At 45.9% G+C, this 13,972-nt stretch overlaps 1 protein-coding gene across 1 annotated transcript; it reads right to left on the bottom strand.

The window, feature by feature from the left end:
• Nucleotides 1-921: 921 nt before the first annotated feature.
• LOC149461969 (uncharacterized) lies at nucleotides 922-13,267 on the bottom strand. The gene is made up of 2 exons (XM_089677682.1): nucleotides 11,741-13,267; nucleotides 922-1,053 (listed from the first exon to the last, which is right to left on the bottom strand). Exon 1 carries the CDS (start codon nucleotides 13,255-13,257, stop codon nucleotides 12,622-12,624), a length of 636 nt encoding a protein of 211 aa, XP_089533808.1. The 5' UTR covers nucleotides 13,258-13,267; the 3' UTR covers nucleotides 922-1,053; nucleotides 11,741-12,621.
• Nucleotides 13,268-13,972: the final 705 nt, after the last annotated feature.

The raw sequence follows: 13,972 nt of genomic DNA, 5'->3' as shown, positions 1-13,972 counted from the left end.
GTCCACCTCCAGGGCTTGCTCCAGGGTCTGGATGTGTCGGCACACCCAGCACATGAGGCCATGAATGTCTGGATCGGGGAACAATGTAGAAAAAGCCAAACAAAATGTATTATCTGTAATAAAAACCAACAACAGCATGCAATACTTGTCTACCTTTGTCCATTATCCTGAAAGCACTCTATGCTGTTGTCACCTCATAACTGGAACACAGAGATTACATTTTTTGCCTGGGAGGATTTCATGGCCCAGGGAGTGAGCTTGGAATCCTTAGGCCTAGATTAAAGTGTTTGCTCACTGACTACAAATAGATCTGTGGACAACAGTGAAAAGGGCAATCTCACCAGTAAAGACAACAGATGACTTTGTCACACCTATCTCCTCCACAGAGTTCCCAAAGACATCTATCCTAGCTTTCTATTAGCTGCAGGGGGGGATCCCTACACACATTATACACAGCCAGAGCACAGAGCTGAGCAAACTCTGTGAACCTATTGGAGGGTAGTGGCCCAACTCCCTCCACACAGGTCCAGAGATTCCTATAGATCTGGCAGTGTGATTAACCAGGTGTGTCCTTGAAGGGAGGCGGTCCATCTCCCAGGAAGCTGGATGTGTCAGCTGCATCTATTAGAGTGATTCTTTAAGATGGTGGAGAGACCAGAGTGGAACAAACACTAGTTACTTGGGAAGCAGGTTTTTGCTCACTGGAGTGTCAGGTTAGTGCTTGACTATTGTGTCATATTCTTGGTTTATTGTCCTTTCTTAATTAGAAAAACACTTTAATGTATTCCTATGTAGAACAACTCAGCTGTCAGGTCTAAGTGTGAAGATTAAGCCCCTATCTGCCTGATGTGTTGTTTAGTGTGAATGTTTTATTTCTTTGGGGGGATCCGAAACTCAGGATGAGGCCAACCAATGGAGACAAGTAAGGGGGAGGGGAAGCCTTCTACATACATTACATGTGCATATGTGTAAGCAGTTCAGAAACTGACCTTCAGGGACGCTGGCCTCTGCATCCAGAGGGGGCTGGATCTCCCCCATAGCACCCCGGGCATTCTGAGGTACAAATACGTGAAGAGTAAAAAAAAAGACACAGTAAAGATGCGAGCCCTGACATTCAAGAAATACATGGATGTTAAACAGTCACATAGTACAGGCCCTGGTAGTAAGTCCTAGCCCTAACCAACATAGCAAAGTCCTCTTTCAGTTTGGGTTACTAAACTAGATGACCAGAACCAGAAGGGCTTAAGGCCAATTTCATATGGCCACTTGTTGGCACCCACACTGCAGCAAGCTGCTCATATCCTACAATGCTGACATAGTCTCTGGCTGTCCATTGATGATCATAATGTGAAGTGAAAAAATGCTGCGCTACATGAAACAATGGCACAATCCTTATATAACCAAAAAACAAAGTGGAAAAAAAATATACAGTTGTGTTCAAAATAATAGCAGTCAGACATCACTAACCGGATCAATCACTGTTTTTGGTGGAAATGATATCTCTTCATGGCAAATAACTTCCTAGCAGGTGTAGTAGAGTCATAGAAATCCAACAGACCCAACAGTCATGACATGCATGCTGCTGATTCTGTGTCATTGAATCACTCATTGAGGGGCGTGTTCAAAATAATAGCAGTGTGGAGTTCTATTAGTGAGGTCATTCATTCTTTGAAATACAGGTGGCAATGATTGCCCTTATTTAAGGAAGGAAGGCAGCAAATGTTGGACATGCTGGTTACAGTGCATTTCTCTCTGAAATTCTGAGGAAAATGGGTGGTTCCAGACATTGTTCAGAAGAACAGCGTACCTTGATTAAAAAGTTGATAGGAGAGGGTAAAACATATAAAGAAGTGCAGAAAATGATCGGCTGCTCAGCTAAAATGATCGCAAATGCTTTAAAATGGCAACCAAAACCTGAAAGACGTAGAAGAAAGCGAAAAACTACCATTGGAATGGATAGAAGAATAGCCAAAATGGCGCAGACTCAGCCAACAATCAGCTCCAGGAAGATGAAAGAAGGTGTGACGTTCCCTGTGAGGACTCAGCCAACAATCAGCTCCAGGAAGATGAAAGAAGGTGTGACGTTCCCTGTGAGGACTGTTACAATTAGAAGACGCCGATGTGAAGCCAAGCTATCTGCAAGAAGTCCCCGCAAAGTCCCACTGTTGGGAAAAAGACGTGTGCTGAAGAGGTTACAATCTACCAAAGAGCACATTGACTGGTCTAAAGAGAAATGGCGCAACATTTTGTGGACTGATGAAAGTAAGATTGTTCTTTTTGGGTCTAGTGGGCGGAGACAGTTTGTCAGACGACCCCCAAACACTGAATTCAAGCCACAGTACACTGTGAAGACAGTGAAGCATGGTGGTGCAAGCATCATGATATGGGGATGTTTCTCATACTACGGTGTTGGGCCTATTTATCACATACCAGGGATCATGGATCAGTTTGAATACATCAGAATACTTGAAGAGGTCATGCTGCCTTATGCTGAAGAGGAAATGCCCTTGAAATGGGTGTTCCAACAAGACAACGACCCCAAACACATCAGTAAACGTGCAACATCTTGGTTCCAGACCAACAAGATGGACGTTATGGAGTGGCCAGCCCAATCCCCGGATCTTCATCCAATAGAAAACTTGTGGGGTGACATCAAAAATGCAGTTTCTGAGGCAAAACCAAGAAATCGAGAAGAACTGTGGAATGTGGTCCAATCATCCTGGGCTGGAATACCTGATCACAGGGGCCAGAAGTTGGGGGACTCCATGCAACACAGATGTACAGCAGTTCTCAGAAACAGTGCGACTACAACCAAATATTCATGAAGTCATTCAAAGGAAAGCAAAATCTTCAAACATTTCTCAGTTTATATAGTGAATGTTTGAGTTTGTAAAGAAGAATATGAACACTATTTTTTTTAACCATATAATATTCACTTTTCTTCAATTTTTTTAGAGGAACAACACAAATTTGATGTATTTTTCTTCATGTTGTGATTTGGAATAGAATGTGTCGTGTTCCCAATGCATTTGTGTGGATGGAAATAAAAGGATTAGAAGGATTTTCAGCTTTATTCACTTTTTTCATCACACTGCTATTATTTTGAACACAACTGTATATATATATATATATATATATTTTTTTTTTTAGAAGAAAAAATAGAAATCTATTAATATTGAAATAAATAAATAAATATATATATATATACACACATACAGTGAGGAACAGAAGTATTTGAACCCCCTGCGATTTTGCAAGTTCTCCCACTTAGAAATCATGGAGGGGTCTGAAATTCACATTGCAGGGGATTCCCACTCTGAGGACAGAATTCAGGAAATCCCATTGTATGATTTGTAAAGAATGTATTTGTCTCGCACGGCTGAACAGAAGTATTTGAACCCCTGAGAAGATCCGTGTTAATATTTGGTACAGAAGCCTTTGTTTGCAATTACAGAGGTCAGACGTTTCCTGTAGTCCTTGGCCAGGTTTGCACTGCAACAGGGATTTCTGCCCACTCCTCCACACAGATCTCCTCTAGATCTGTCAGGTTTCGGGGCTGTCGCTGAGCAACACGGAGTTTCAGCTCCCTCCAAAGATGTTCTATTGGATTTAGGTGTGGAGACTGGCTAGGCCACTCCAGAACCTTGATATGCTTCTTACGGAGCCACTCCTTGGTTCTCCTGGCTGTGTGCTTCGGGTCGTTGTCATGTTGGAAGACCCAGCCACGACCCATCTTCAATGCTCTGACTGAGGGAAGGAGGTTGTTGCTCAAAATCTCACAATAAATGGCCCCATTCATCCTCTCCTTAATACAGTGCAGTCGTCCTGTCCCTTTCGCAGAAAAGCACCCCCAAAGCATGATGTTACCACCCCCATGCTTCACAGTAGGGATGGTGTTCTTGGGATGCAACTCATCCTTCTTTTTCCTCCAAACACGACGAGTGAAGTTTAGACCAAAAAGTTCTACTTTAGTCTCATCTGACCACATGACTTTCTCCCATGCCTCCTCTGGATCATCCAGATGGTCATTGGCAACCTTCAGACGGGTCTGGACATGTGATGACTTGAGCCGGGGAACCTTCCGTGCAATGCATGTGTCAGGGCTCCCGGGTATGACCAGAGGTGTGTGACTGATGCAGGGAAACGCAGACTTCAGATATGTTATAAACAATATAATTTATTAACACTAACAATACAAACATAAACGCAGTGCAATACTAAAACATAACACAGTGCAAACAAACCCAACCAACCACCCACAGATAACTGTACATACAATGCAAGTGTCGTCAGGCAGGCCGGGTCAATATCAATCGGGCAGGTAGCTACAGGGGGAGCAAGCGGAGAATGGTCGGGGTCACAGGCCAGGTTCAGCAGGTAGCGGGCAGCGTGATACAGAGGGTCAGGCAGAGGAGAATGGTCAGACAAGCCAGGGATCAGGAGCAGGAGAAAGGTCAGACAAAGCCAGGGATCAGAGCAGGGTCAGCAACGAATCAGACAGGAGCAGGGAGCAGGAACAGGATACAGGGCCCAGGAGAAACACACACCAAGGCAGAGTCTGCAGGTCTGGCCATCCCTTAAATACACCAGTATAATCAGTTCCAGGTGTTTGACTGGCTGCAAGGTTGAGTCTCTGATTGCTGGGAGCACCCGCTGGCCAGCCCTGGTACTGCAGCTCATAAGGCAGGTGAGTCCCACCATTGCTGGCCAGTCCATTCCTGACAGCATGATTGGAAACCATGACGGCGTAGTGTTCTACCGATAGTGACCTTTGAAACTGTGGTCCCAGATCTCTTATCATCAGTGATACCCCACGAGGTGAGATCTTGCATGGAGCCCCAGTCCGAGGGAGACTGACAGTCGTCTTTAGCCTCTTCCATTTTCTAACAATTGCTCCAACAGTTGATCTATTTTTACCAAGCTGCTTGGCAATTGCCCCGTAGCCCTTTCCAGCCTTGTGGAGGTCCACAATTTTGTCTCTGGTGTCTTTTGACAGCTCTTTGATCTTGCCCATGGTAGTAGTTGGCGTCTGGCTGACTGTGGGGTGGACAGGTGTCTTTAAAGAGCTCAGACAGGTGCTACTAAGTTAGATTAATGAGTGGAGTAGAGGTGGATTTTTTAAAGGCGCAGTAACAGGTCTGTGAGAGCCAGAATTCTTGCTGTTTCTTAGGTGTTCAAATACTTATGTTCAGCCGTGCGAGACAAATACATTCTTTACAAATCATACAATGGGATTTCCTGAATTTTTTTTTAAATTCTGTCTCTCAGAGTAGGAATGCACCTACAATGTGAATTTCAGATCCCTCCATGATTTCTAAGTGGGAGAACTTGCAAAATCGCAGGGGGTTCAAATACTTCTGTTCCTCACTGTATGTATATATATATATAAAACAAAAATCACACAAAAAATGTATTATATTTTTAAGCTTGAATCAAACAAAAGTCATTCAAAAAATCAAGTTCAATCAATAGTGTTCATTCAGTGAACCCTCCTTTGGATAATGAAAAATATATGCATCTGTCATCAATTCCCGTGCAGAGAAATCCTCCACCATGTATCTGCTCAACATCCTCCGCCATATATCTGCTCACCGTCCTCCGCCGTGTATCTGCTCACCGTCCTCCGCCGTGTATCTGCTCACCACCCTCCGCCGTGTATCTGCTCACCACCCTCCGCCGTGTATCTGCTCACCACCCTCCGCCGTGTATCTGCTCACCACCCTCCGCCGTGTATCTGCTCACCACCCTCCGCCGTGTATCTGCTCACCACCCTCCGCCGTGTATCTGCTCACCACCCTCCACCGTGTATCTGCTCACCATCCTCCACCATATATCTGCTCACCATCCTCCACCATATATCTGCTCACCATCCTCCACCATGTATCTGCTCACCATCCTCCACCGTGTATCTGCTCACCATCCTCCACCATATATCTGCTCACCGTCCTCCACCATGTATCTGCTCACCATCCTCCACCATATATCTGCTCACCTCACGCAGTGTGACCACACATTGTACAATGTTACCGTCTAACTGCACTTTTGGTCCCACATGGACTCAGAAGATCAGCTTGCTGAATGAAGACTCCAAAGTAATCTCCCTCCTGATAAGCGTCTTTGTATCAGCCGTATTCCTCATTAATAAGAACTCCACATGGTGCTTTATCCTTTTACACTTTTATTCATCAATTACACATAAGAAATGCTCTCACGTTCCGGAGGTCTACATTGCACCATGTATGATGAAGATCCAGTGATGTACTGATTAGACACAAGATGGCAGTATCATCTCAGCAGCAGAGTCCTGCACATGCTCAGAACAGACACCATCCATCACATAAGGCAAGGCAAAGCACGGGGCACCTTAGTGAATGCTATTGCCTGCTGTAATGTCCTTCCAAGAGCCGTTTGTAGAGTACTACAACCGCTGTCCCGATGAATGGCAACGTCATGACGTCATCCGCACACTCCTCCCTGATGGATGGTGTCTGTTCTGAGCATGTGCAGGACTCTGCTGCTGAGATGATACTGCCACCTTGTGTCTAATCAGTACATCACTGGATCTTCATCATACATGGTGCAATATACACCTCCGGAACATGAGAGCATTTATTATGTCTAATTGATGAATTAAAGTATAAAAGGATAAAGCACCATGTGGAGTTCTTATTAATGAGGAATACGGCTGATACAAAGACGCTTATCAGGAGGGAGCTTACTTTGGAGTCTTCATTCAGCAAGCTCATCTTCTGAGTCCATATGAGAAAAAAAAGTGCAGCTACACCGTAACATTGTATAATGTGCGGTCACACTGCGTGACGTGAGCAGATACATGGTGGAGGATGATGAGCAGATATATGGTGGAGGATGGTGAGCAGATTCATGGTGGAGGATGGTGAGCAGATACATGGTGGAGGATGGTGAGCAGATACATGGCGGAGGATGGTGAGCAGATACATGGCGGAGGATGGTGAGCAGATACATGGCGGAGGATGCTGAGCAGATACATGGTGGAGGATGGTGAGCAGATACATGGCGGAGGATGGTGAGCAGATACATGGCGGAGGATGGTGAGCAGATACATGGCGGAGGATGGTGAGCAGATACATGGCGGAGGATGGTGAGCAGATACATGGTGGAGGATGGTGAGCAGATACATGGCGGAGGATGGTGAGCAGATACATGGCGGAGGATGGTGAGCAGATATATGGCGGAGGATGGTGAGCAGATACATGGCGGAGGATGGTGAGCAGATACATGGTGGAGGATGGTGAGCAGATACATGGTGGAGGATGGTGAGCAGATATATGGTGGAGGATGTCTCTGCACGGGAATTCATAACAGATGCACATATTTTTCATTATCCAAAAGGAGGGCTCACTGAATGAACACTTTATTGATTGAACTTGATTTTTTGAATGACTTTTTTTTTGATTCATACTTAAAACTATTCTTTATTTTTTGTGTTTTTTGTATATATATATATATATAATTTTTTTTTTTTTTTTTATTTCAATATTAATATTTTTTCTATTTTATCTTATAATATATATTTGTTTTATTTTTTCACTTTGTTTTTTGGTTATATAAGGATTGTGCCATTGTTTCATGTAGCGCAGCATTTTTTCACTTCACATTATGATTGTATAATTTGCCGCACTGAGACATGGGTTGTGTGCACTAGCGGCTACAGTATTTAATTCTAATTTTTGTTGTTTTCATTTCACCATAGTTAGCGCTAGAGTTATTCAATTTATTTTAGATACTACTGCTCATGAGATTGGTCTCTTTCAGTTGGGTTTTGGGGGTGGTAAAAATGGACAGCTGAGCCAGTGTTTCTGCTCTCAAACTGTAAAATAACAGCCAGATGGGGCTATTAACAGGCTGTGTCTGCAGCATTATTACCTCGGGGTGCAGAGTCTGACAAGCAGCACCTCTTATCAAGCTCCCCCACTGGGCTCAATGGGGCCACACCACCACTATGTACAATGCACACAATTACAATGTGGTAGTGAGTCATTGTAGGGTGAAATCAGGTGTGGGGGTGGTAATAACATGTCCTCATTCCCTGTCAGATGTCCTGTGAATGGAAGGAGAGAGCCTGAGATGGGTACAGGGGGGATTTCTGGGGGTCCTGGCCTGGAGTGAAGGACAGGTGAACATCTCCCGGGGTTTGCAGAGTGGAGGCGCTAACACAGGAAGGACTCGGCTGGGTAGCAGAGTGGAGGCGTTGACACAGGAAGGACTCGGCTGGGTAGCAGAGTGGAGGCGTTGACACAGGAAGGACTCGGCTGGGTAGCAGAGTGGAGGCGCTAACACAGGAAGGACTCGGCTGGGTAGCAGAGTGGAGGCGCTAACACAGGAAGGACTCGGCTGGGTAGCAGAGTGGAGGCGCTAACACAGGAAGGACTCGGCTGGGTAGCAGAGTGGTGGCGCTAACACAGGAAGGACTCGGCTGGGTAGCAGAGTGGAGGCGCTAACACAGGAAGGACTCGGCTGGGTAGCAGAGTGGAGGCGCTAACACAGGAAGGACTCGGCTGGGTAGCAGAGTGGAGGCGCTAACACAGGAAGGACTCGGCTGGGTAGCAGAGTGGAGGCGCTAACACAGGAAGGACTCGGCTGGGTACCAGAGTGGAGGCGCTAACACAGGAAGGACTCGGCTGGGTAGCAGAGTGGAGGCGCTAACACAGGAAGGACTCGGCTGAGTAGCAGAGTGGAGGCGCTAACACAGGAAGGACTCGGCTGGGTAGCAGAGTGGAGGCGCTAACACAGGAAGGACTCGGCTGGGTAGCAGAGTGGAGGCGCTAACACAGGAAGGACTCGGCTGGGTAGCAGAGTGGTGGCGCTAACACAGGAAGGACTCGGCTGGGTAGCAGAGTGGAGGCGCTAACACAGGAAGGACTCGGCTGGGTAGCAGAGTGGAGGCGCTAACACAGGAAGGACTCGGCTGGGTAGCAGAGTGGAGGCGCTAACACAGGAAGGACTCGGCTGGGTAGCAGAGTGGAGGCGCTAACACAGGAAGGACTCGGCTGGGTAGCAGAGTGGAGGCGCTAACACAGGAAGGACTCGGCTGGGTAGCAGAGTGGAGGCGCTAACACAGGAAGGACTTGGCTGGGTAGCAGGGTGGAGGCGCTAACACAGGAAGGACTCGGCTGGGTAAACATATACAGTAAATGGTTCCTCTGCTGATTCACAATTGTGTAAATATGGTGATAAGGTGGGTAAGCAAAGGGTCTTTCCAACCAACTCATGTAGCCTCCCTAAAGGATACTTCTGCTGCCCTTGTCTCCTCCTCAGAAGAAACCAATAAAATACTGGAAGATATTTGTGCCGCTCTATATCTAGATCCAAGACCTTGAGGTGACCACACAAGTCTTAGACTCTCTTCATTTACTCACTATTGGCCCCTCCCACCTACAATCTGTAAATGTCCCTATTTCATTAAAGGAAGAGTCTGAGGTGATTAAAGGCTTACCTAGTGGGAAATCACCTGGTCCTGATGGCTACACACCAGCATTTTATATGATGATGGACTCTCTTCATCCCTCAGCTACTGACAGTATATAACGAGGTTTGGGAGGGGGGCCCATACCTTCCAATGGGTCACCAAGCCTATATAAAACTGATTTCTAATAAGGGCAAGGACCCACTTGAACCGGAGGCATACCGACTCATATCCCTCCTAAATGTGAACACTAAAATACTCTCTGAAATAGTAGCATCCCTCTTGGCTGCAATATTACCCTCCCTTATCCATACTGCCCAGGCTGGCTTTATTAATGGTAGACCAGTGGCTTCCAACATTCAGAAAGTTATTGCAGTGCTGGAACAAGGCAAGGTACACCCGTCTGAGGATCGAGCTATTATTACATTGGATGCTGGAAAAGTCTTGGATAATGTCAGCTATCATTGGCTTGCTCTGGTTCTTCTGATGGGCTTTTCAGCAGTATGGATTCTGCACCTTCACCCAGGGTGGTAGCTGCAGGTCTCATATCAGGTGAAATATTGCTGCACGAAGGGTACTCACCAGGGTTGCCCCCTTTCACCTCTTCTTTTCAACCTTGTCCTGGAACCTTTCTCCCGTTACCTTTCCTCCAGAGCCCCAATACATGGGATTCAGACAGGTCAAGAAGAACTCTGTGTAGTCCTATTTGCCGATGATATTCTTATTTTTTATGGTGGATCCTGTGGCAGATATTCACATTCTCCATCAGGTCTTCACAAGCTGCCTACAGTGCTCTGGCCTTCCAATCAATTCTGCTAAGAGTGGAATACTTTCCTTATCTGGAACCAACACCCTTCCCTGGGCCCAGCAGTCTCTCTTCACGTAGCAAATGTTCAGATCACATATTCAGGCATTACGATAGGGAAGGAGCCATCCTCGGTCTATCATTACTACCCTCCACTGATATCTAAAATAGGAAATGAGATGGAAACATGGATGTACCTTCTCCTATCACTTTTTGGGGGATGCCACCTGTTCAAAATGGAGAGCTTTGCTCGCCTATTGTACCCTCTTCAAACAATTTGGTTCCTGCTTAAACAGGGGGAGCAAAAAAAGAGGGTGGAGCGAACTTTCCCAATATTTGATTGTATCACCTTGCCTGTTTATTGTGTATAGGGACAGACTGGATACTTCAGGCTTCCTCATACACCAATTATGATTTGGAGTTGGCAGTGAGGCAACCATATGACTTAGCTGCTCTCCTGCATTGCAATACAATTGTTCCCCACATGTATTCAACACAACCTTCTGATACGGGATCTGATTCTTACATGGAGGGACATACAGAGCAAACTGGGCCTGTCACCCCATGTCTCCCAATATTTGCCCATACAAAGTATTACAATGTTTCCAGAAGCCATTCAATATGCGGCTTTTAACATTTGGAGTTCTAAGGGGCTCTCCTGCGTTGCCTCCCTGTATGACGCATATTTGAACCATCAGGAACTTGAAATCTTTCCCAACCCTTGCATCAACTTATGACCTGCCAAGCCATCCCTCTCTCTACTACCTACACCTCTCAGGTTGTATAAACTGGTGCTGCCCAGCCAAGCAACAATGTTTTCAAACTTCCATATCGGATCGCTTCCTACAGGAATGGAAATACTCCATATCTGACATCTATCGACCTTTACACTCTCTCTTTACTAAACCTCTACATCCCACATCTGTGAAATCTTGGAGCAAGGTCATACCGGGGGAGAACCTGGTGGGCAACATACTGGAAGGATAGAACAAAGTGCAAAGGCTTGTGGTGAATGAATCCTGGAGAGAGTCTCAATGTAATCTCTTCCATGGGGCCATCATCCCATTTCTATCCACCAAGAACTCTCCACAAATCCACTATGTAGTGAGCACCGCCCTCTCTCTTCCACCGATTTCAGGAATGGCCCCCCCGCATCTCAACCTTTTGGGAACAAGTGTTAGCCTACATCTCAGGAGTTTGTGGCTGCTCACTCCCCATGGACCCAGTTCTTCTACAACTCTACATTCAGCTGAGAAAACCCACATCCACAAATCCCACGGGAGCTTGCAGTGGATATTATTATGTTTACTGGTGGCCCACAGGGCTATTCCTAAGAAATGGACTATCGCCTTGTCCCCCACCATCACAGAAACTAAAAAAGATCTACGTCTTCTGATTTACAGAGAGAAGGTAGACATGGAGCTCAACAACCAAGCCTCAGTCAAACATTTCCATAATAGATGGGACACTTTTATTGCAGCAACACTTACATCCTTGGAGCAATCCTCTATGTTGTCTTCTTTTACTTCTATGGATGGGTTGGTGAAGGTGGTTACATTGTAGAGATCAGACAGCCGTGTATGGAACACGCATTGAGGACACGCATACATAACAGGTGTTACTTGCTCCCCATCTGGCCGTGTATACTTTGGTTTTCTGGTTCATGACGTTGTCATTCTTTTGCTCTCCTCATGTGTCTGTGCGCACTCATGGCCGAACCTTACTTCCTTGGCTTTATCATGACATCTAGGAACATTATGACATTCTGCTCCTCTCACTTATTGGAGTTGGGAACAAAGTCTCAGGAGAGAGTCCATCCATGTTTTCTAATCAGGTATCACACCCGGTCACACCTCCAGGTCAGTTCCTGCCAGAAGATTCTTTCCTCTTTCTTTATTGGAGAGATTATAATTATTTCATTGGTTACTGTGATTTATCTTTTATTCAGAAGTCATGGCAAGAAGTATGAGGTGCTCGTCTCATCTTTCACCCCAGACATATTGCTTCTTTGTATATCTCTTTAGAAAACTCAATAAAGAATGTTAAAAAAATGTACTCAGCCAATGACAGGTAATGACTCCATTTTTATTCTTCTCCTGCTATCAATGGCCAACCCGGTCCCACACTTCATCTATGTCTTTGGGGGCCTCTGATCTCCTTATGAACTGTTCCTTCCATGATGAAGATCAGCCATGGAGTATATCTGAGGTGTATATCAGGGTGTGCTTCTTCCCTACATGAGAGCTGGGATGTCCAGCAACATTCATCTAGAAGACATTTCCCGCACTCAAGGCACTAATACACCTCCAGGGTTGTGTGGGGCCCCTGATGTACAGGAAGACAGGACTTCAGTGAGGAACATTTCCCTCACTCAGGACAGGAAATGTGGCTTCTCCCCCATGTGAGTTCTCTGATGTCTGTAAAGATCAGACTTCTGCAAAATACATTTCCCGCACTCAGAACAAGAATATGGATTTTTTCCTGTATGAAATCTCTGATGTGTGTTAAGGCCGGATCTCCCTGAAAAAAATTTCCCGCACTCAGAACAGGAATACGGCTTCTGTCCAGTGTGCAATCTCTGATGTGTGTAAAGATGGGACATCTGTGAAAAACATTTCCCGCACTCAGAACAGGAATAAGGCTTCTCCCCAGTGTGAGATCTCTGATGTATGTAAAGATGGGGCTTCTGTGAAAAACATTTCCCACACAGAGGACAGGAATGTGGCTTGTCCCCAGTGTGCAATTTCTTATGTCTGTAAAGATTAGACTTATCTGAAAAACATTTCCCACACTCAGTACAGGAGAACCTCTTCCCTGTGCCGGCTCTGACCCGCACAGTCTGAGGTTCCTCAGGATACGAGGAATCCGATGGTCCATCTACACTGGGTGGTGCCGGATGGACATTGGAGGGAGCCGAGTTTTCTCCTGGACTATACTGTGTGATGTCCTCATCTTCTACTTTCCAGTCTGGAGACAAAGTGAGACAATCCTCGGAGGTTTTCCTCATCTCCCGGCCATGGACTAAAATACAAAGACAAAGAGGATTACTAGACAGGAGCTGATTGGTTCCCCCAAACCAGGACTCCGCCCACATCAGGCAGCTTGGTCTCTGAGGAGCTTACAATTCCACCCTCAAGGGAACTAGGAAATGGCTCCTCTGATCTCCTACCAGGTCATTTCTTTATTCATGGACCTTAGTCAGAGAGTGAGGAAACAACCAGAACTGTCTTTTATAGGAGGGACAGTGATGAGGGGATTATAGGACGAGGGTCCCCACCCCCTCTATCACTCATCGCCATCTTCCCAACACAAGAAGTACTGCACTTCCTTATTTAGTCCATGATTTAGTCATGAAGAACAGCGGGGCTGAGCCCCACCAGAGGTCAGAGAGTGAGGATGGGGGGAGAACAACCAAGATGGAGACTGGACTGATCCTGAAGACCACCATCATTGGGGTATTGACTCCTCCCTCATTATCACTTTCTGTTTAAGGGTCCAAAGTTGGAGGATGTTATCACATTATTATCACCATGTAAAAGTCTGTGCTCCAATCACATCATCCGATATAAAATGTCCAGCTGGGAGGAAATGGGGGGAACAGAGGAGAAGACATATTATGTGTATATATAGCAGTGGGGGGAGGGGGAGAGCAGAAGTCAGGACTATGGAATGTACAACAGAGTATATAGTGCAGAGGTCAGGAGTATGCAATGTACAACATA

The sequence above is a fragment of the Staurois parvus genome, unplaced genomic scaffold, assembly GCF_062004578.1.
Source record: "Staurois parvus isolate SC_StPar_1 unplaced genomic scaffold, SC_StPar_1.0 ptg000191l, whole genome shotgun sequence".
Lineage (NCBI taxonomy): Eukaryota > Metazoa > Chordata > Amphibia > Anura > Ranidae > Staurois > Staurois parvus.
Note: the sequence above shows the minus strand (reverse complement) of the source record. Positions and strands in the feature narration are given on the sequence as shown.